General features: G+C 44.6%; 1 protein-coding gene across 1 annotated transcript; it reads left to right on the forward strand.

The window, feature by feature from the left end:
• The first annotated feature begins 1043 nt into the window (after positions 1-1043).
• Positions 1044-21889, forward strand: LOC126567566 (uncharacterized). Its single transcript, XM_050223783.1, has 4 exons — positions 1044-1441; positions 11532-12083; positions 14914-15138; positions 21697-21889. The coding sequence occupies exons 1-4, from the start codon at positions 1044-1046 to the stop codon at positions 21887-21889; spliced, it is 1368 nt and encodes a 455-aa protein (XP_050079740.1).
• The last annotated feature ends 667 nt before the right edge of the window (positions 21890-22556 follow it).

Genomic DNA, 22556 nt, shown 5'->3' on the forward strand with positions numbered 1-22556 from the left:
CTGTTTGTGAAACACACCAAAGACAACCTACGTCATCGTTTCGTGCTAACGGGTGAAACACCTGAGCCATGCTCATGCTCGCACCAAGCGTAGAGACTGCGATCCGTCAAGAGTAGCACCGGGCTTCGCCGGTAGCTCTCGGCTTTTATGCGCGTGTAGTTGTGCAGGCTTAAGCAACGACCGTTGGCAAAATTGCAAGTTCGTATAAGACACGTTGGTCTCGAATCGCTGGCGCATTATTCGGCTGTCTGCCGCCAGTCTGCGTACACGCCATCGGGAGCGTATCGATGAAACGTTTCTCCTCACCGATTTTCCAATTTGTTTAGCAATTTCGAGAGCGTTCCACTTCACTAGGATCGAAGGCTGGGTTATCCGATATTGGTCAATCTTTGAAGGCAAACGGATTCGATTTCTGGTGACGCTGAGATTGATTGGATTACCGTGTTTTCTGTGTGTACGTGGCTATTCTACGGGCAGGATATCAGTTCTCGTGTGTCCGGCAGTGTTCCTCGTATCAGCTACAAAAAGTAAGTTAGCTGCAGCGCTAAAAAGATTTGAAAAATCCGTTAAACAGTGAATGATAATCGTTTGGTGTAATCGGAAAGCTAAGAGAGAGAGCGTACACCTGTCTCTTCCGAGTTGGTGTTCTACCCGGGCGAGTACGCGAAGAAGCTAATTTTACGCCCAATTAGCGTTTGTGTGTGTTTTTCTGGTCTAGTAGAGTGATCGACAGGGGGTGGCCGTGTAGTGTTCCCACAACTTGTAGTGTGCATCAGCGGATTTGCATTACGCTTTTGTTGTAAAAACGTGGAAAGTTGGAGTAGGTTGTACTGTTGAAATGATTAACCTAAAATGAGAAAAAATAAGGACTTTCATTAGTAAATTTTAAGACGCTAAAATTGTGATTTAGTTTCGAGTTACTAAAGCCTTTTTTGTCGTATTGTGCTCTTTTCTTCAGATTCGCCCTCGGTGTCCAGTAGTGTAAGGGAGTGGTGGTGTCCTTGTGCAAGTTTCGTCTACCAACAACCGGCAACCTTACAAAAATGTCAACAGTGAATGTTTGCAACAACCATGCGAATCAGGCCCGGCTAGAATCGGTCCTAACCGCCCTCAGGTCGTGTGTGACCGTGTTGGCGTTACTGCTGCTGACAGCGGCCGGATCCGTACAGCTGGAGACAAACAGCATTGTGGCCGGTGTAAACAATCATCACCATCCACATCACACTCGACATCATCTACATCGGGAGGTGACGAAACAGGAGTTCGATAGCATCGGTGATGGTGGAGGTGGTGGTGGTGGTGGTGGCGATGATGCTGGTAAACAGAAGCTCATGAATGCTATCAATTATATTCTCATCGATTACCTGAACGATGGTGAACGGGAGCGGCGCATCAGTTGGAATGGCGTCATCGGAAAGGAGACGAGTCTAGCCGATAATAGGTAAGTTATCGTATATCGATTGCCCAAATGCTAATGCAGTATTCGTACCCCGCTGAAGGCCAAAACATATGGAGATATGGCAAAAAGGATTTCAAATGCGTGTTCCTTAGTTATGGACATGCGAAATTCCGACACCTTCCCAATGGAGAGCAAAGACGAATGTCCGGAAGTTGGACTTCCGACACTTAAAATGTCAACCCCATGATGGACGAGTTTGAAGTGTCATTTTTGTCGATTAGTACCCACCGGAGGGGAGTGAGCATTTAATAGGTGTCATCATCACTGGTCGCCGGTATGCACTCCCGGTTGGTGCCAGCATACAAGATAAAGGCCTACCGGAATGCAATTTGTGGAGCAAAGTTTTTCGTACTTCCTCCCTCTACAAGCGTGAAGAGAGTGCGGGGTGTAATTGTTGACCAAATCCGGACGTTCCGGTTGTTAGTCCTACCTACTCGAGAAATGGAATGTCCTTCAGTTTAAACTGGTGTCAAGATTTCTATCCCGTTTGGTGAGATTTATCAGTTGGAGGCTTTTTAGGAAATTAGCAAATCTTGCCTAATTGACCGGACCCGAACCGAGCCACCCACAGGATAGATGTGTCGGGGGTGGTTGTTGTAGATGTAAGGAGAAGGACGTAACCTCTTGAAATAGGTGCAAATTGGTCCCGGTAGCAACCGTATGAGCCTCGCTACTGCGTTATATTGTATGCAGTTTTCTCTCTTTCGACTTCCAAATTGTTGGCCAAACTTCAATTGGTGCCTCCGTACAACGGGTAAATAGAACGTCTATCGATCAGTCGTACCATCAGCGGAACCCGCGCGTGCATACATTTGAATGATAATCGGCTATGTGTGACGGTCGGAATTGTGAAAAGTTCCGACTTCTTTTTGGAAGGCCTCCTCGCTACCAGAAACCTGCTTCGAACCTGAAACTCGAACCAGCGTGGCGTGATTTTGCGCGTTCCGTTCTATGGTTCACATGCCCGCGAAACAGGTTAGGACCTGATAAGCGGTGCCGGGTTGGAGAGTTTCGATAGGGTCGTTAAGTTGCGGTTTTTCGATCGGTTCCGCGTGGTGGCATGATGTTGCTGCAAAAGAATGTTGATGAAAATAAAAGAAACATTTATTGAGCGCAGATTTGATGCGATTCGAGGTTGGGGCTGCCCGCGCGATGCTGGCTTAGGCAGTTCACCTTGACCGATGAGCATGAATGGAAAAGATGAGAATGTTGGAACTGAAATGGAGAAGAACATGATTTGGTGATAGAATGAAGAGGTAAAAGAAGTGTTCTAGAATTGGTGGATTGATTACATGAAGCTGGGAAGTCACTAACAAGAGTCAAATTGCGCCTAGGTATTGGGTATTTGGGTGGTATGTGCAGTGACATCGATTTGGATTGGATTTTCTCTTCAACTATGCAGGGCGGAAAAGTTAGTGTAAATGGTCTTAAGAACAAGCTTGTCGAGGGACAGAATCTTGTCAGGATCCGTGTCCAATGTCTGTCTCTGTCTGGATGATGAACTCAGCAAAGGGTATACTAACATGTCAAATTGACCATAGCGGTGGCGCCCTCTATACTAGTAGTGCCACGGCCAAATCCACCGACACACACACACCTAATTACCGGTTTACAATCGTATGATTCGCCAAAAATATAATAGTACACACAACGGGGAGGATTGCCTTCGTGGAAACGCGAATCTCTTTCAAATTTGGAACTATTTTTAAAACGCCACCGACACGGTGAAAATAGATCATTCGATCGTTCGCGTAAGGCGTCGACAATTTACGACGTCGTTTCGTGTGTGCAGAGAGAGAGAGAGAGTGACAAGAGCACTGTAGTAAATCGTGTGTGCGTCTGTGTGTATTGTGTCAGTCTCACGCCACTCCAACCCTTAAGACCGCGATTGCATAATGGTAACGACGCCCCCGGGTAAGGGATCCGAGGGTGGTAAGGTCAAGCGAAAATTTGCAATGTATCACAAGACGAGTTATTACAAAATGTACCACCGAAGGCACACAATGTGAGACAATCGAGACGGAACGAAAGAAGTGTTTGCAAGTTTGTTGTCGTGCTAGAGGTTTCTGCTTGCAAGTCCCTCTATGTGCAGTGCGTCGTCGTGCGTGGTCGTTGCGAAGATTTGTTTACAAACGGTTTTTTCGTCTTCCGACGTCTTAACAGTTCCCATAATGTGTTCAGGGAAGACCGAAGAAAAAAGCCCCAAAAGAAATCTTCCCGTACTGGCGCTAAAAATATCGATCGCAGTAACGGCGCTAGTGGCCAACTGTAAATGCCACATGCCTAATGGTGCTGCACAGTTGTACAATTTCTCGATCGGGGCGTGATCTTCTGGGAAGCTTAGTGCAAAATTCTAGCTAAAAAAGAGAGCCAATATACTACGAGTTGATTGACATGCCATCGCCATTTGATTCTTAATTAACTCAATTTAGAGATATTGTCTCAAAAACTCCATTCTGTCCAGCGTTAGCGATAGCAACAGCTGTCATTCTCCAGTCAATCGATTCGCGTCTTTATGCAATTTAGCAACATTTCATACACTCGAAAGTCCCATCAGTTGACCCGGTTTTATTGGTGGTAATCGAATGTTGTTCCCACTAGTCCAGGAACATCTCAGAAATGTCTATCAGAGCACTCACGTCGCTTCTCCTATCACTCCTAAGATGGCTTACGTACTCGCTAGGGAGTGGCTTAAGTAATGGGAAAGTGCGATTGACTTAAGTCGCATTCAACCCAGAGACCTTGACATTCATGCAATCAACTGATGATGCCGTACTTGAATCATGAATCAAGTGGACAGCAGCAGTACGGGTTAATTCGGGTGGGAAAAAAACTGGCGACAAGTTTTATTGAACATAAATCGATGAATAAAATCCACTCGATAAACTGAGTCGTTTGATTGGGAGCCTATTTCTTAAACAGCTCAATTAGTAATGATCTAGGAAAGACGGGCTAAGGAATCACCCAAATAAGGGCCCTATAGAAAGAGACATTTCATTGGAAAGAACGAAGACACACGCGACATAAGTCGCGTGATGAGTTCTGGTTATTAGCATACCTCTAAACACACAGACACACCTTGCGGACAGCCGAGTGCAAGTGGAACAACACACTTGACCCGCTCCAATGCCATCAGAGCTCGTTGACTTCCCGTGACAAACAAGGGTAGTTGGGTATTGTTGTTTGCTCGGAACCAACTTCCAGCAGCTTCACCAACAGGTTCTCTCAAGAGTTAAACAAATCTTACCCATCCCATGTGTCTTTCGACTGGCGGACAACTGCATCTGTCCCTTGCATAATAATGCGGGGTCGGAGCGTGCACTGCACAGCTACGCCCTTCGCCATTTTTTTCCTTCCACGTCTTTGATCCTTTTTTTCGGGGGATACATTTTCCATGCGGAAAACGATCCAGATGACGTCGCCGAGCCGGCGACGGATGATGATGATGATGATGATGAGGTTGCTTGATGGTGGCTATTGTGCTACCTCAGTGATTCTTCAGCGGCAAAAGGGGACAATTAATGTCACCATGATGCTTGGGAGAGCATTCGTGCTGCTGCGTGCTCGCATACATCCCAAAAAAGGGGACCGGAGGATAATGAAAACATTAAAAGCAATTTCCTAGCTAGCCCACTTTTCGCTATTCTCCCACACCGGGGAGGACTTTTAGCGAAATGAACAGTAGAGCAAGTCGGGGAATGTTTTTGCCCTTAATGTACCGCCGACGCGCGTACGTAGAGTTTTATGCAGGCCTATTCCTCTGTCCCTAGTAAGGGGACAGGGTGTGGATGTCACGTGTGTCACTTTCATTACCCTCGTACACTTCCCACGATGCAACGGAGCAAATTTGTATCTTTTGTTTGCAATTTGATATGGCAATTCACCCTCTGAGAAGCGTCGCTGTTTTTTTTTTGTTTTGGGACTCTGCAAGCAGACGATGTACAAGATTAGGCAGATTTACACTTAATTTAATTCGCAATAATAATAATTGTCGCCTGGGAGTTGCCATCATTCCTTGAAGGTCCCGGTGTCAGATTAGCGTCGGGTGGGAATTCCATGTGGGTGCTACTGCTCTTCCTGACGTATAAAGTAGTGTCAGATTCGACGATAACTTGTTTCATCTGTGCAAACGTGCGGGTAGAACCACCCGGAACGTAATGATACAACATTAGCCCAATAGGAAAGTGGTTTAATGCTAGTTTTGCTGAGTTGGTACGTGCGTTAGAATCGTTGCCAAGGAAGCAACGCAGACGTCCGCTTCCTTAACAACACTCGGAAGCACTGTGGTAGCACCTCGCCGTATCACATATCCAAACCAAGACCCCATCCGTTGAAAGCTAAGTCACGTCACGATCGTACGATCGTACGATACTTTTCCGACGCGCGTTGGCAGAAAGGAAAAATAAGAGAAAATTGTGCAAAAAAAACTTCTTCGAGGTGTTTCTTTTGCAGCTTTTCGGTGCTCTCCACACGGTGTCAGTGTCTAGCAGACGGTTCGCCGTACGTTGGAATGTACACCTTTGCTTGGTAGCTAAAAGCAGAAAAAAAGAAATACCGCTTCAATGAAAGCATGGCGCATCTCGGAAAGGAGGGATACGTAGCTGCTGCTGCTGCTGCCAAATTCGTACTGCCTAATTATAGTATGCCGGCTCAATAGGATGCCGAGAGGTCGCTCAGTTTTCGGACTGTCAAACAAATAAAAAAAGAATATATTGAAGCAAAAGTCATTCGCTGCGGATATTTTGGGGGGTGCAAAATTCAGAAATGAGTACTTAACTTCGCATCAAAGCGTGGATGGCGCTACGGGTTTCGGGGAAAGTCCACCAAACGTCCGTCAAGAGCGTGCATGTGTGTGGTTGCAGACATTTTTTGACCCGTTGGGACGTGATGCGACTCGAATGTCCGGAAGGTATTGTACTTTGACAAGGGACGCAAGAGCTCTCAGCTCTGCTTCTCACGCCTTGCGAGCTGGTATGATGCGGCCGGCGCAGTACGGTTCAGTGCCACGCATGTTGGCTATCTTATTTATACATGCAATAGGAGGGGAAGAAAACAACACGACTGATGTTGCTCCCGGCCGTATGAACCCCATGCGTGTGTGTGTCGTGTGTTGCAAAGCACTTCCTTCAAGTCTTTACCCCAAGAAGCAATGCGAGACGACTTTGCGATGTTTGGAGAATGTTGAAAACGGGAACATAGTGCATTGGAGCAACGGCTTTTTCTTTTTGGAAATTTATGGCTAGAACGAAACAAGAACGGTTCACGTGGTTGATCAGATGTTTTGACAAGCGATTAAACGGTGTGACAATGTCACGTGCGCCGGTGACGAACTTACCTAATTTATTGCTGTCAGGTTCGATAGGAGGAAGCGCTAGTTCACACACACACACACACACACACACACACACAATTTGACCTGACGATGATTTGATGAGGGTTTATTTGCATAACCTTATGCTGCAGAATGGAGATCATATTTTGCCCAAAACAGTTTACGAGCTGTTACTGTCGTGCGGAGGAGGATCTTTCTCAATAACTTCACCAGTAGAGCGGAGTCAAAAGATCCAAACGGTCAACGGGGTGTCTTTGCAATAACGATTAGTGTCCATTTGGGCGATGTCTCCCTCGGATGTGCCATCGTTTATCATTCCGACAAGCGCGCGATCTAATCTCGCCCATTCCGGGCGAAGGTGTGTCGCAACGCACCAGCTTCTAAATGTTAGCATATTATCGTGTTTCGGGATGTTCTAGGGTTCCATGTTACACCCGCTCGATGCACTATTAACATCTTCCCAAAGTGTCACCAGCTGACACGCTTGAACAGCGTACAAAAACAACAGCCCCGGCTTAGAATTTCTCCAGATCTCCAGAGCTCAGTTTTTAACGCACGGATCGGTGTATCTTAAGCCTCCCGAAGCTTGACGGACAATTAAGCCAAGGATTATCCAATAAATTGTATCACTAAATTTTTATTAACTCACACCCTGTGCTGTGCAGTTCGCTGCTCCGTGTGATGAGGTGCGTGGTAAAACGATTACTTAATTTACGTCTCGGATATCTCACGACTTGGGGTCTGAGATTTGTCGTAGGTAGCAGGTTCTTGCTAGCTGCATTTTTCTTATTTTTATACCCTGGCTACACTCTTCTGCTTTCAGCAGGCCGGTAGAGCAGAATGCTCTATCTAATGCTCTGTACAATATCTGTGTCGAAGAACGAAGATTGTTGTTGAAAATTCCGTTCATCAAACAGGAGAACAACTTCGGGCGGATAAAATGTACGCGTCCCACAGTAGTTGCGGCAGTGGGAATCGAAGCGACCTTCCTATACGCATCATTATCGAAAAAAGGTGGTCTATAGGCGAAAAAAGGCGGAAAGAAAACGAAAGACCCTTTCTTTTCAATCTTTACCGAAGGCAAAGGTAGCGTTCGTTCGACTTTAATTAATTGTCCCGTGACAGGCTCGTCTTAGCTGCTTTCTTGAGGATCGTGTGTGCTCTTGGTAGAGATTTGGAAGAATCAAACAAACAAGTTGATCGTTTAGTTGTCACTCGTCACACGCAACGGACTGATGGTGTCAGTTATTGTTTGAAAACAAATGAGAAGAGAATTTCACTTCTTGCACATGGACCCGCTAGATGAGAAGTTCTCGGCCAACGCACACGTGGTTGGCATCGGGGCGGGCACACTTGAAGCACGTTTTGGTGCTGCGTTTACACCGATCTAGTGTAGTGCATTTCGTATCAAAATAAACGGAAAAACACCCGTACAGATGCAACGATGCAGCGGTGTCTGGCGCGCATCAGACGGCTTCAGGACTGTTTATTTGGTTTGGGCAGAACACAGTGAGCGCCGAAGAGATTTTCTCAATCGATTATTATTGATGATTATTGGCGGAAGTGTGCCGGAGAGATCTCACGATGGGAAACTTCTTTGAACTGGAAGTCGGCTGTCCGAAGCTCTGTACTTCAAACGATTGCTGCTCTAGATCGTAAATGTTATTAAATCGATGCATCTCGGGTGAAGTTTTCGAAAGAGTTCTGAAGAATTAATTATTGTTTATGACATAGACACTTTAAAATAATATACTGAAATGACCCAAACCCGTTCCGAGAGTTTGTTCTTTGTGGATGATTCGACTTGTCTAGCTTCTATTGGAGGCCATTGGGCCATAAAAATAAATTTTGATAGGGTCTTTGGGTAGAAGCTGTAAGAGAGCTAGCTGGTGAAGCTTATCTATATGTTACTCCACTTCGGAATTATTACGAGGGCTAGATCTACAAGCCTCCTCTATTCATCAGCGCTGGTGAAATTGAACACCAAAAAGGGCTGTGCTTCCGCCGAAAAACGATCAAGAGAAGGTCTTTTTTTGTGTGTTCAGCATCCAGCAACAGGAAGTGACGAATTTTATGAATCATTTCTTGAGAGAAACCGCAAACTTATAGTATAGCGAAAAAAACACGAACCCCTGCCTTTCATCTGTTGCTCCGGGTGGTGGTGATTGAAATGAGTTCCTTCCCTCTAGATGTAGAGGGAGGGCAACCTAACCTTCACCGCACCATTTACGAAGGTGGAATTTCGCTGATATTGATTTGGCGCTGCAAAACAAAGCAAAACAACATAAATCCGTTGGGTTAGTTCATTCGCCGAAGAAATAGAAGCATGATGGGAGAGAGAAGGAAGAGAAACCCAAACGCTACTACTACTATTTTCAGCTTAGGCAAGCACAAATTTTTGCGAGACCTTTCTACCCTGCGCACATTCCGCAATCGGCACATGCGTTCGCCCCGCTGGCTTCATTCCTGCAACCGTTAGCAGTATGTTTGCTAGGCGAGTTATAAGCACGCTTCTCGTATGACGCATGTGTGTGTGTGCCTTTCCTTTCGAAACAAAAAATCGCACCGTTGAGTTCAAGGTAATTTAATGCGATTGCAGCGATACCCTCCGGTTGTTTCCCGCGCAATTTGACCAAGGTTTATGGGTACGCAACAATGGTGGAGGGGGAAGGATTTTTTGGGGACACCCGCCGGGTTCAACATTCGAAATTCGCGACAACCACAAGACGCCGGAAAACGTTGTGCGGGTATGTATATGGTGAGTGACATGTGCAAGACAACCATCCCTCAACTTGTCACCCAGGATGGTCCGAATTTCTTGTCGGGAGGATTTTTGGTCCAGGCACCCGCAGAGTGTGCATCTAAAATGTAAAAAGGGACAACCTAATCGGATTTGCGTTAAGTTGTGCTACCACCCAGGACTCGGCATCCCGAAGAAGAGACCAATTGCTAACGACCACTTTCTCCTAGGGGTTTTTTGGAGGTAGAAGGTTCGCTCCAGTTCTGTCCTTTAAGTGCGGTTTTTTGGAAATTCAAATAAACATTGCACCACTCTGAACGGTTCTCCGTTCTGGGAATGTTTTAGAATTTTAAGGTTAGTCTGTAAGGAACATTGAACTTTAAAATTTGCGTTTAACTCGAAATCTTGCATTCTAACAGATGTTAGTTTATCTAAGCAAGCGATTTGTCTAAAGGTTTCCCTAATCCTGAAGAATCGCCCTCCGGAAGAAGAGCTCCCGAGTATTAGCCACATTTTCAGAAGGGATAAGAAAAGCTTGCATAAAAAAATTATTGACCTTTTCACCTTTTTTACACCATCTCCTGAAGCAAGAACCTCGCTACTTCTTGGCTAAAAACTGCTTGTGTGCATTTTCCTTTTCGCTTCCTTTTGCTGCTCCAGTTATCCAATTTGCTCACCATGCTAAACGCTTTCCCATTTAAAGTGGGCGTTAAGGAGGAGCTTTGTTCCCGTTTTTTTTTGCCCACTGGACGCTTCAGCTGCGATGTGCAGCAATTGACGTTTCGTTTCGATACGGTGTGCGCGTACATCAAAGAGAGTACATAAATACAATAAAATAGTGACGACATCTTGTTACAACCCGTCGTGCCAGAAGAGAACGGAGGATGCAGATGGGGAGGTTTTGGTCCACGCTTGGACGATAGCTATCGCGTTTGTTCAATTTTTTCGCTTGCTTTTTGGTACCTCAACCTTGTTAGAGTTCGAATCCGATGGACGAGATTTTGTAACTCCAACGCTCAATCCAACGCACAATGGCGGCATTCGTTTGCGCTTGTTTTGGCCTCGTTGTTTGGTGGATCGTGCGAGACTTTTTTCTCATTCCTACGGCGATTATTTGATGGTTGTAAATTTTCATACTGTCAACACGGCGTGTTATTGGTTGTGGTGGGTTTACAGGAGAATATGGAAAACCCTCGACACTAAAAAAAAAAAAAAAGAACGCGCTAATAAAACACTCCACAGGCTGGAGTATGCATCTCATCAGTGCTGTTCGGTGCCATGGAAAAGGTTGCGTCTTGAAGATGGTTGTAAATTATTCTAACCCTTTCTTCCAACTTTTTTTTTAACTGAAGCTGGAAGAGAATTCCTTCCGTGGGCTTTAATTGGATTCCAATGCCGAATGCAGCCCAACCGATTTGTGAGTGACTGGGTGACATAAACGATGCCCTAATGAGGATAGTGCGCGAGAAGACAGGGCGTGTGTTGGGAAGAGGCCACGCTGTTGATCGATCCGAATTAATGATCTTCAAGCACAGCGAACCATTGGCTCACCTTTATTGACGCTCACGCAGTATTGAATGCAGCCGTATGGTCAAAGTCCGGCCATTTTGGTCCTGTGTCCGAATCTGGATGCAGTGAACATTGTTTTTTCTAGAATAAAAAAACGAAAACAATACACATTACTGTTCGGGTTAGGTCAGTCTGAGATAATGTAGGTCACCGTGGGCAGAAACGTACAAGGATGATCATGGTCTTATCAGCGTGTGTAGGTTGGAATTCTGGTTTGTTCTCGAAGCTGGGTGATCATTCGTGCGAATTTCCAGTACGGACTAGTTCCTGCGCAAGTTGTGATTATGAAGCGTGCAAGGTTATCAAAGGTCTGTCGCTCCCTCTCCCTCTCTGCGTAGAACCATTTTTCGTAAAGTCTGTAAATAAAGCAACAAAACAACACATCAGCAATCAAACTAATGAGATTCGTTCCTTTCTTCTTCCGCTTGCAGTTCCAACAAAACGCTCAAACTCTGGCAAATGGTCTCCAACAAGAATCTGATACAGATCATCTACACCAGCGATGGACAAATGATGGACTGCGAGTACGTCCGGCAGCGCACTTTCATACACCAGTTCCGAAGCCGCTTCAACAGTGAATTCTTCCAAGCATGGGCCCGTAACTTCACCTCACCGTTTAATGGGGTGCCCGGTGCAACTGCCGGGACACACCGCCATTCGCTCGTGTCCGACCATGACTTTGAGCAGTACATCGAGCATGACATCGTTACGCCCGAGATGGTGGAACTACAGTACAAGATGTTCGAGTTTCCGGCCGGTGTGCCGGCCACGCACCAAACCATCGACGCGTTCGGCATGCGCAATCTGACGTACATTCCGCTCCATGCACGGGAAGACATCCCGTCCGATCTGCTGGAGCTGCTAAACTTTCACGAACTGAAGCAGCGATGCAATGTGCGGCACATGCAGCTGAAGCAAATTGCCCAAGGGCTGCAGAGTGCCGATCCCGAACATCAGCGGATAGCGAACGAAAAGTTGCAAAGGTAATTAGTTGGCCGTTTAGCGGATACACTGGGCCTCTTCCCAAAATACTAACAAAGCACCCCCCCCTCCCTACATACCCTTCAATCCTATTTGTTTCACGGGAAGTTCCTCATCGTCACCTCCACAAAAAAAAATTCTTCACCGGTAGCACCACATCGTTTCCATTTTAGCATGCACCCCAAAACAACAACGCACCGTTCGTTCTCTAGACCTTACTGCGCCACACCACGTATTATGACAAGGGCAGCTACATTTCCATTAGCCTTCTCCCTGCACGGTTTCGGCAAAAAGTCCTATTTTGGAAGCTTTTCGGATCAATGCCAATAGGCAAAAAACCCGGGTGGGTCGGGCGAACAAAATTTACATCATTCGCGCGGTTCGTTGCTTGCCGCTCGTTTAAGTCACCATGCGATGCACGAAGCAAACCTTACGAAGCCCCAGAGCTGTTGTTGTTTCGGTGCTAGCTTTTTGTTGTTGTGCCATTACTAACCCTCCATCACCATGGTTCGCGAACTAAAGTGTGAGAGCGGGAACTCTCAGATATGGTTGCAAAATGGTCTAGTGTCCACTCGGGAGGCGAGATGGCGCGCGACACATTACGATAGTATCAACCGGAAGAAAGCTTTGTCATTTGTATCGTTTTTTTTCCAACGACCCCCTCCAACGACAACAGAAAAGGGAACCGGAAAAAGAACACCTTCATTTCACTTTCCGTCACACGGCTGTTGCACGGGTGCGTCGGAATGTTGCAGCGATTTGAGTGGAAGTCGCAGCAGCAGCATTTCACCATAAATCACCACCACCGGTGTTTTGGGTTCGGTTGAATGATGTTGAAGCGTGCACGAAGGGGGCTTTATTTTCATCTGCTCCCATCCCATGTTAATGTCTCTTCCTTTCGTCATTGGAATTTGATTTGCATCTGTAAAAAGAGGAAGATGTAAAAAAAATTAGAAAGACAACAACTTTCCGGGTGATGATGAACGATGATGACGAAAGCTCGACAGGGCGGTTGTTGTTGGCAAACCCGCTCTACCCCTTTTCCCAGGGGATGATTAATCATCGAACGATGTAAGCGGACCGTTGCGGTATTTGATTGTTTCTCTTATCAAAGAAATGGCATCGGAATGTTTTGAGTTCTCGCCTTCCGGTGCGCAATGGATTCGGAAGCGACATATTAGTGTGTTGCAAAGCTTTTCGATCGGATTATTTAGCAGTTATTTTGCTTTTTTGTTTTTTTTTTAGTAATAATTTGATTACTTTTGAAACAAAATAATATATTTTTAAATGTTTTGGTAAAAATCTTAATCATTTAATAAAAGTTTACTTGCTTCAAATAATAAACTGATGAATGAAATTTTAAGTGACTGTAGAAAATTCTAATGCAAATGGATATTGATTATTGCAAAAAGTAGAATTGAACAAAAAAAGTTAATTATTTCAAAATAAAACGTATTCAAGATCTACTCATTTAGAACAAGAAAAATTAAACATTCATAAAAGCAAAGTAGAAAAACAAAATGTAAAAATGAATTATAAAACAAAACAATAATTGATAAATAGTAATTAAATGGACAAAAATAACATCCTTATTCATAAACAAGCTAACGCAATCTAATAAGCATAAGCATCACATTGCTAATACTTCCTAACTACTAATCCCCTGCGCTTCTACTAACATTTCCTGGTTTAAGCTGCACCTTCTTAACCCTTGCTCGTTTTCACATATCAATTGCAAAGGTGTTTTGGATTATAAATGCTTACCCACTGTTTTAATTCCTTTTTTTATTAGTAAGCACGCTTACGTAACCCTGCTGTAACTTGTGGTTCAAGTTAATTAACTTTCATATTTTTTTTTTTCGTTTTTCTTCTCTCTACGATCGTTTTTACACAATTTACCCTTGCGCATCGCGTCATTTCGCGTACTTTTGCAATGTGGAAAAATGAAAATACGCTTTCCACTCATGCGGCGGTACTGATCAGGCACAAGCGTGCCGTATCCGACTGGTTCCTGTCGCCGAATACGAAATGGTGCGGGAAAGGTCATTCGGCCTCCGTATATCACCAGCTAGGCGGCGCATCCCGGGCCGACATGTGCTGCCGCAAGCACGACCATTGCAAGATCATGATACCGGCCATGGGCACCAGTTGGGAGCTGTTCAATTTTCGGCCGTTCACGATCAGCCACTGTAGCTGCGATATGAGGTTAGTTTGAGGGGAAGGTATGGCCTGTTTCTTCGATCACATCTCTCCCTAGTTGTGATCGCGAGTGGCCAGAAGTCTTTAAGGGTATTTGGAAACCATTTGAGAGATAGAGAGATAGAGCGAACAAGAGACAACTGCAGGAATGATTCTTTGGGTCCGGCATCCCATCCAGATAACGCTACTACCGTTTCTGCTACAGTGAGCTGTGGTGCATCATCAACCGTATATAGCAGCTGAGCATTTTCCAGCATTGCGTCAGGTAAGCCCAAGGCAGCTGAGAAGTGTGGTGTGTGGTGATGGTCTTAAAGGTTGTTTACAGTGCGGTGCTAAAACGAGAAACAGCAGGATTCGATCGTAAGGTCGATATTCTGGAAGTGATGTTACGTGCCACGTGTGCCTGCTGTCCCTATCATCCTTCCCGGTATTATCCTTCCATATCCCTTTTGCGGATGAGAAATGATGGTCAACCCCGAACGTTCGTCCAACATCCTTTCAAGACAATCCTTCCAATCAACACCCTCTCATTACCGAACCGGCGATCCCTCTTTCTAGTACAAAGCTTCATAAATCGTTATCAAATATTCAAACATTTTTCCCCTTTCCACTCACACCTTCCAAAACTCACAGACAGCGACGTGACCTGTCCAGCATGCTGCGCGTCCCGGGCACAAAATGGTGCGGCAAGGGCTGGAGTGCCCGCAACTACGTCGAAATGGGCGGCTACTCGAAGGCCGATCGGTGCTGCCGCCAGCACGACCTATCCTGCCCATTCTGGATATTGGGATTCGAGACGAAGTACAATCTGTTTAACTGGCGCGTCAACACGCTAATGCACTGCGGATGCGACGAGAGGTAACTGGGAGGAACCTGTTCGTACGAACGAACGGTGGAGCAGATCCTATCGCGATCCCATATTATTATGTGCCATTATTTTACAGCCTTCAAACAACAGCCTGCCAATGTGCAGCGCCATTGTCCGCTTTACGATGTTAATATTGCACCAAGTTGGTCATTTTTTCAGCCTTAAACATAACCTTCTCATGCGCAGAAGGCGGACCCACTCCGATCAATGTACAGCTTCCGATCTTTTAGTTTTCTTGCTGTTACTTTCCAGCGGCTGCAGCACTTTGTAGCACTAAAAGTAAAGTAAAAAACGGGCGCAACATAATGATTAATAACCTTTCTCCTGCACTCACACGGCAATTGGCAGTCCTTTATTAACTCACCGGAGGTCGTTCCTTGCGCTCCGAAACGGGATCGAATTCATAATCAAAATTGATTATAATGAATGATGCTGTCGATTTTACAAATCGTTGCACCCGCTCGTTTGATTGGGATCGCGCTGTAGTTGGTTGAGGTTTATTAAATTGAAACATCACCACGAACCCCACACGCGCTCCGGTCGCCTCCGACCGTTAAGGTTTCGATTACTTCTTCGCTGCCGCCTGATTGATCGGGAGCATTTAATAGGAATGCCACCGTGTAAGAATGGTGAGAATTTCGGTTCCCACTCGGCCGTCTGCAGTTGAGGCGCTTTTTCGGTATGTGTCCGATATGTCCGATCCGGTCTGAATTGATGTTGATGAGATATTCACGTGGTTGATATGCGCCGAACTTTGGGTCTTGAGATAACTTTGAGATCTCCGATACGGAGATCTATTACCTTCGTCAAGCCCTAATGGATTTGATCATACTTTCGACAGCTTACCAAAGGTTGAAAAAGAGCTTCAATTCAAAACGGTATGATTATTGCATCGGAATTCCTGATAAAAGAGATGTAAAGCGTTTCCATTAACGATGTAATAATGTAACATTTTTATACTGATGAATTGGTTGAATTCTCCCCATAGCCAAGGGCAAGTAATGGGCGGAAAATTGGCCTCACTAAAATGCTCATCACTGTCAGATTTTGGTCAATTAACGCATAACTTTGCGTTGGGGGCTCGCCTATCCTAATGCTCTAATTATTTCCCTAGTTCTACGCACGATTTGCAACGTTCTTTGAGGGGAATCACTCCAGTAGTGCACCATTGTTATCCCTGGAATCACGGACATTATACAACAAATCAGGTCAATATGTAACATTGCGTATCGTTAAGCAAGATTGACACAGTTTCACACGCATTTGTTTACACACACACACACACCCAAGACGTTCGTTCGATAACTTCGGCTGGGTAGGAGAACAAAAATGGCCACTGGAATTCTACGTACCACACATAGAGTTTCCTTTTTTTCCTAATTATTTTTCCAAACAAAACGGATGCTTAAATGCTTCAAACACTCTGTTACTTTTTTATGAACTCTCCCTCTACTAAATCGACCATGTCCACAGCATTCGTGGTGGGTATTTGTTTAGGTTTCTCTTTTTCCTCTGAAGTTCGTAGCAAAAGGACTTGCAAGGCTCCGGGGTTTTAATGATGCGTGGCCCTTTCGTTCACACCCGAAATCGAAAGTCACCGACGGGCCAAACGAACTGGACAAAGAACCTTTTGCGTGTGTGTGTGTGAGTACCCAAGTTCTAGGGGTAATGCACCACCCTGGCTACAGCTTTATTGCTGACGCGCTTGGTCCTAGTTATGCTTTGCCCTCCTGCCGTGTGAAGGCGCCATTTGCTCTGGACCCTTGCTCTCTTCGCCGCTTAAAGCAGTATTGAGACTTTGGAGTAAGTCTCGAGAATTGATTGACTAAATAGAATAACGAGAAATGCTTGTCCAACTACCTGGTTGGTGGCAACTTTGCGCCGTACGATGAAGATTTCTTTTTACCAATATTGCCCAGCAGGATGTGCGTACCGGGGGCCATGTCATAAGGTTCATCCGCTTTCAACAGGTCCATTTTAAAGCGCCGTTGGCAGATGAGTGATGGAGAATGGTTGTATAGTGAGCACGCAAGGAATGAGATGTTCTCGCATGACTCCATTGATAAATTATGATAAGCTTGTCTAGACCGTCAACGATATCCGTTTGGTTTACGGAGAGCGACAGCCATTTTCATGAAGCTGTCCAACAGGAAATGTAATTCTTTTTAATTATTGTTTTGATATGTATTCCCTTAAACAGCTCGTTGATGTAGGAGTAAGCTTAAAGTTGATTCCTTGCCATGTACATGTACCGGTAATGATTAAGTTGAGGTTATTATTTTTTCCCGATGCCCCCATCGCATATGTGGGTTACTATTACGAGCAATTTTTCATGTGATGGTTCGAGAAGAAAACCGAAGTGCCATTAGATAATAGAAGAAAAACAAACAGATTAATAATTTGGGGACCAATCAATTCATGAGCACTTGGAGTATCTTCTATATTCTTCTGGTTTGGAGATTCGATTAGGAACCGTTGTTGGAGGTTGGGATTGACTTTTCTGGTTCCGCTTCTTCTATTTTTTTGGGTCTGTTGTGCTTCTTACAGACACTCTAGAAGAAAGAAAGAGTTAGTCTTGCAATGAAACAATTATGTGCCGTCAGCTTCTAGGAGAGAAGCTAGGCAAGATATATTCTAGGCAATACGATATCTAGCTGGGGCGGTTAGAAGGAATGAAAGTAAGAATGTCATTGGACACTGGAATTCGGAACCGATTTGTTCTATCCGTCCCTTGACCAGGGCGCGTAGATGATGATTTTTATCTGTAAGAAGTACAAATTGATCAAGAATGGGAATTAATTGTCACGATCGTATCGGGTTTTTGTTCGAACAGGATGGTGTATCAAGTGTACTGAAAGGTGTCGAGAGGGGACGGAACTGATTTCTTCAGTGTGTGCATATCAATCATCTTCTTAAGCAGCATCTTGCCCATGCTGGTTAAGTGCGCAGTTGTGCTCTGGTCCGGCAAAAATTTTTGAACCTTCCATGTCTGCCATCACCGGATACAGACACACACGCGCGTCTTATACCATTGTGTCTGCAATTTATGGTTTCGCATAAATACGGCCTGGTAGCACCTTTCAGGAACCCGACCCTTTTGCCGATTTGTTACAGTGTAATATCCGGGGGTGGAAGAACTTTCTGGTAGGCCTAGCGTGTTAATACTTGGCGAAAGCGTGCAAGAAAGTGATACCACTCGAGCGGCGATTCTCGAGTGCAGTTAAGATGTAACCTCCTCTTCCGATTTTCGTCCAAACTTCCTCACTTTCCTGAGGAGAAAAATCTTTCGCCTAGAACCATGTATCCCCCCCCGTACGTCTGTTACTGTTTCCGGTAATTTGCCAGATTGGCAACGGCCACCGTACACATGCCGGGGTACGGTGTTGTTACAAGAGGCACCGTGCTCAGCCGCAAAGGGCTGAAAAGTGGACATCTGTCATTGATTTCCGAACCTCTTGACTGACCCGCTTTAGAGCTGGCCTTCGGCTGTCGATGCTCACACTTCAAATCGGAGCAGGGATTGCGCTTCCCTCTAGCATCAAAGCACACGTACACGCACGCCAGGCTTGCAACCGTCGATAGCAGCAGCTGGTTCGGTCCCTTGCGGTCGCGCTAGATCATAGATAAATTTGTCATATTCTATTAGTGTGTGGTGCGTATCGAGAAATGGGTGTATTCTATGTTGGGTTTTTTTTCGGTACGTTTGATTGATTGTATTTAGGGTACTTTTCTGTACCGGGACGATTGAGTCGTGCTCGAATTGAAACCCCCGCCTGAAATTGCAGCGATAGATAAGATGCACAACAACAGACTGAATTGTGAGAAAATTCGGATACGGAATAGTCTTCTCACCTCCGTGCCTTTTTGGGAACGCATTATTCAGATTGAGGAATAAAGCGTGGCAAAGACTTAATTAAATAAAGTAGATAATCTACCTGTCGAATAAATTGCAAAACCGTTGAAGCGTGGCATTAGGAAATCAATGGTGCTAGGAAAAATGGGCCAATAATGGATGCACTCAAAAGATAATACAGGGGTTTTGATGCAATATCGCCTATTTTAGAGTTTAAAGTGAACGCTTTCATATTATGAGGTCTTAAAGACTTAAGCATGCAAATATGAAAATTTTAGCCAGGTTATATCCATCATTTGTGCAGTCATAAGCAGTTACACCGGGACAGATTAACTCATCCTTAAGCACGATGCACGAGCAAATTGAACGATTGGTTGACCGATTTGCTCGACAAAAAATAAAAGCTTTTGCTGCAGTTGCCATACATGTTACACAAATTCACTTGAAAACCCCTGTAAATGTACTCATCGAGAAATGCGACTCACTGCGGGGTATAACTTGCTTGCGAAATATCTCTTTCGTTTCGTTTTCAAGTGGTTCAACTGGCTGATAAAACATAACACAACATTAGCTGCCAAAGCAGACGCGCGAATCATTGCCAGTGTTTTAAACACCATTCAATCACCAGCACGCTTATCCACTTCAAGTGTGTCGCTAAATGGTCTCTCATCTTGTCTTCTGTGGCTTCCGCTCTTTAAAACTGGAGGAGCATTTTTTTTCTTCAATTTCTTCGTTAAATCTTAATTAAAATCACCACCTTCACGTCCGTGTGCGAACTCATTTTATAGTGCAAGAGCGTCATTTTGGAGGAGCATTTCAGAAGCATTTGTAACAAGCCATGTTGGTGGGGAGCCACCGGGAACTGCGAAGTGCGTCATGCAACCCACCTTCCAGAAGTTGCAGAAAATGGAAGTATTTGTCCTCTTTTTGTGACATTGTTCCGTTTTCTACGGATAGCAAAAAGGATGTTTTTTACCCTGGGGAGCAAGTGTAGCCAGTGGGAGTTGTTTTTTAAATGTGCATGTAACAAGGACTCACCTTGCTAGGTTCATCCTTTTTCGCACCTTCACGTAACGAAGAACCGGCAGAGCACATGGTGCATAGAACGAGTTGAATCAAAGACGACATTCGTTTTCGTGGTCTTTATAGTTGGAGATGAGTCTTTCTGCCATAAAAATGTCACCGGCAGACCCCTTTTCGGTAACCCCTTTAGAGGTGTTTGTCAGGGTTTGGTGTTGGGAACGATGGTCAAGTTAAATTACGACATCCCGCCAGAAGATACTTCTTTCGATGTTGAAGATATCATTTTTAACCTACAAAAGAGCCACAACAGTAATGAGTGAAACAATTCCGACACGAATTTATTTTTTTGTAAGTAATGATGTGTTTGGTTGTATATGCTTCACCAACTTACCACATAAATTAATCCGAACCGAGGAACGTTCGTTTCAACGATAATGCCGGTCACAGGACACACGCGCTTGAAGCACGTTAATTGCTTCGGTTTCGATTGCAATGATTGCCGAATGTTCCGCGACATGTGCGCGCTTCCCGGCTAGCGAGAAGTTTAGTCGTAATTTTTGTCCCTTTTTGGAAGTGATAGAGGGAACAGCGCACCACCAATTCAATGAGTGCTAATGGCAGTTTTATGCGTTCGGCAGGCCTGTGATGGCGATTACTTCGTTCGCATCATAAAATCGCATTGCGCAATGGTTTTTTCGCCGTTTGCTGGAACGTTGGTCACCAAAATGGTGGGCTGATGATTTAGTTGAGAACTTCGAGAGTTCCTATCTTGATGATGCTCTCCTTATGCGCCCAAGCTGTCTTGGGGTGTAAAATTTCCAGCAGTAGTTTCTCTTCCGACTCGTCTCCTAAAGATGTCCCATAAAGGTAAAGATTTATTTAGTGTGTTCAATTGTCCCTCACTTGTGAACTTTTACACCATGACGGATTTCTTTGTAGGGTTTTTTTTCGGTTCACTTTTCACAACGCAAAAACGCTTTTGAGTGCAAACCAAGAATCCATTCTGTTTGGAATTCATCTTGAATGCATCAATTATTGTTGATAGCTATCTAGACTTTAATCCGTTTAAGAAATTACATTCTGTCGGATCTGTTGCTCATCTCCTTTGTCTCCAATTTCTATGCACCGTAAGAAACCGAATAAAAATGTCACATGTCATAGATCATCGACACTTGCAATAACGAAAAAGAAGAGCCGAAATTCTCAAAGATTGTAATCTTTATTGCTGCTGTCCTCTTGTTCAATTTTGTAATCCGCAATCGATCTCGAAGACCATCCTAAAGATCTACAAAAAATAGAAATGTGAACACATCAGCTAACACTCCGCCGGGAGGATGATGATCGGTGAAGCATGTCCATGCGCTTTCCCTCGAACTGGCGAGATAAATCAAACATGTGCAATAAAGTGATTAGGTGTTTTATGGGACAAGAGTTCCAATATCGCCAGCAAGATATGGGGAGGAGGATTATGCCATTTTACGTTGTCTGTTTTAATTCGTCTTTTTTTGTTTCATTTTATTGCAGCTTCAACAAAAAAACAGTCTTGCGACGTGTCTCTTGTTTTCTCTCTGTTTCTCTTTCTTTTCAAAAGAATATTTTAAAATGTAACTAAAACTAAATTAATCAATAACTTATTTTCCGCTTACCTGTTTGTATTTTTTTCTGCACTCAGATTTCGTACCTGTCTCAAAATGGCTGACTCCAGTGATGCCAATCTGGTCGGCAAACTGTTCTTCAACATCGTCCAGATGAAGTGTTTCGTGCTGAAGCCGGAAACGGTGTGCGTCAAGCGGACCTGGTGGAACAAATGTGAAAAGAAGATCCGCCGGAAGCGGGCCCACCTGCGGGACAATAGAAAGTTTTAAGGGAATGCGAAATGTTTTGTAAATAGATAGTGGGGGGGATGGCACCTAACCTAAACCTAGTGATGAACCTAAAGATATTGGAGGTCAGATTAGTTCATTTTCTGCACAAGGTATCACTGTTGTGCTCACTACGAGTTCACTAAATATCCACAAAGGGATAATGTACACTGTACACTTATTTATTGTCTGCTTCTTGCGTAACTTAGTCATTAGGGGTATTTTTTTCCTGTTAAGCCACAGTGACACATTATTTATGTAGTTTAGCCGGCTCTAACCCAACTCCGGGTGAGGAACACAGTTCAAACGTATTCCTATTAGCTTCGTAAGCTGCGCATGAGATGGCAGTAACTGACAAAACAAGCAAGCAAAAAAAAAAAAACGGTGATCAAAATAAAATCGGGATAGGGTTAGTAAGGTGCTTAAGTGTAAGATAGACGTAGTACGGTTAGTACCGTAATGGGATGTGATCGCGTGTGACTTTCAAACGCAAAAATGAGTATTTATCAAACGTCAAGCTACACCAGCGTTAAGTATGCATCCACATTGATCTGAAGTGCTAGTGTAGGGTGGTTAGTAAGTATTAGTAAATGTTTAGATGCATCAAATTGAAGCTTTCTCTCTGTATGTGTGTTTGTTTGTAACGGTAGGGGAGGGAGGGGGGGGGGGG

This window comes from Anopheles maculipalpis, chromosome 2RL, assembly GCF_943734695.1.
Source record: "Anopheles maculipalpis chromosome 2RL, idAnoMacuDA_375_x, whole genome shotgun sequence".
Lineage (NCBI taxonomy): Eukaryota > Metazoa > Arthropoda > Insecta > Diptera > Culicidae > Anopheles > Anopheles maculipalpis.

Bases quoted from the DNA above. Each gene is read 5' to 3' on its own strand.
- LOC126567566 (XM_050223783.1), top strand. From the start codon at position 1,044: ATGTCAACAGTGAATGTTTGCAACAACCATGCGAATCAGGCCCGGCTA. The intron at 1,442-11,531 runs GTAAGTTATCGT...TTCCGCTTGCAG, and splicing joins ACGAGTCTAGCCGATAATAG to TTCCAACAAAACGCTCAAAC. The intron at 15,139-21,696 runs GTAACTGGGAGG...TTCTGCACTCAG, and splicing joins CACTGCGGATGCGACGAGAG to ATTTCGTACCTGTCTCAAAA.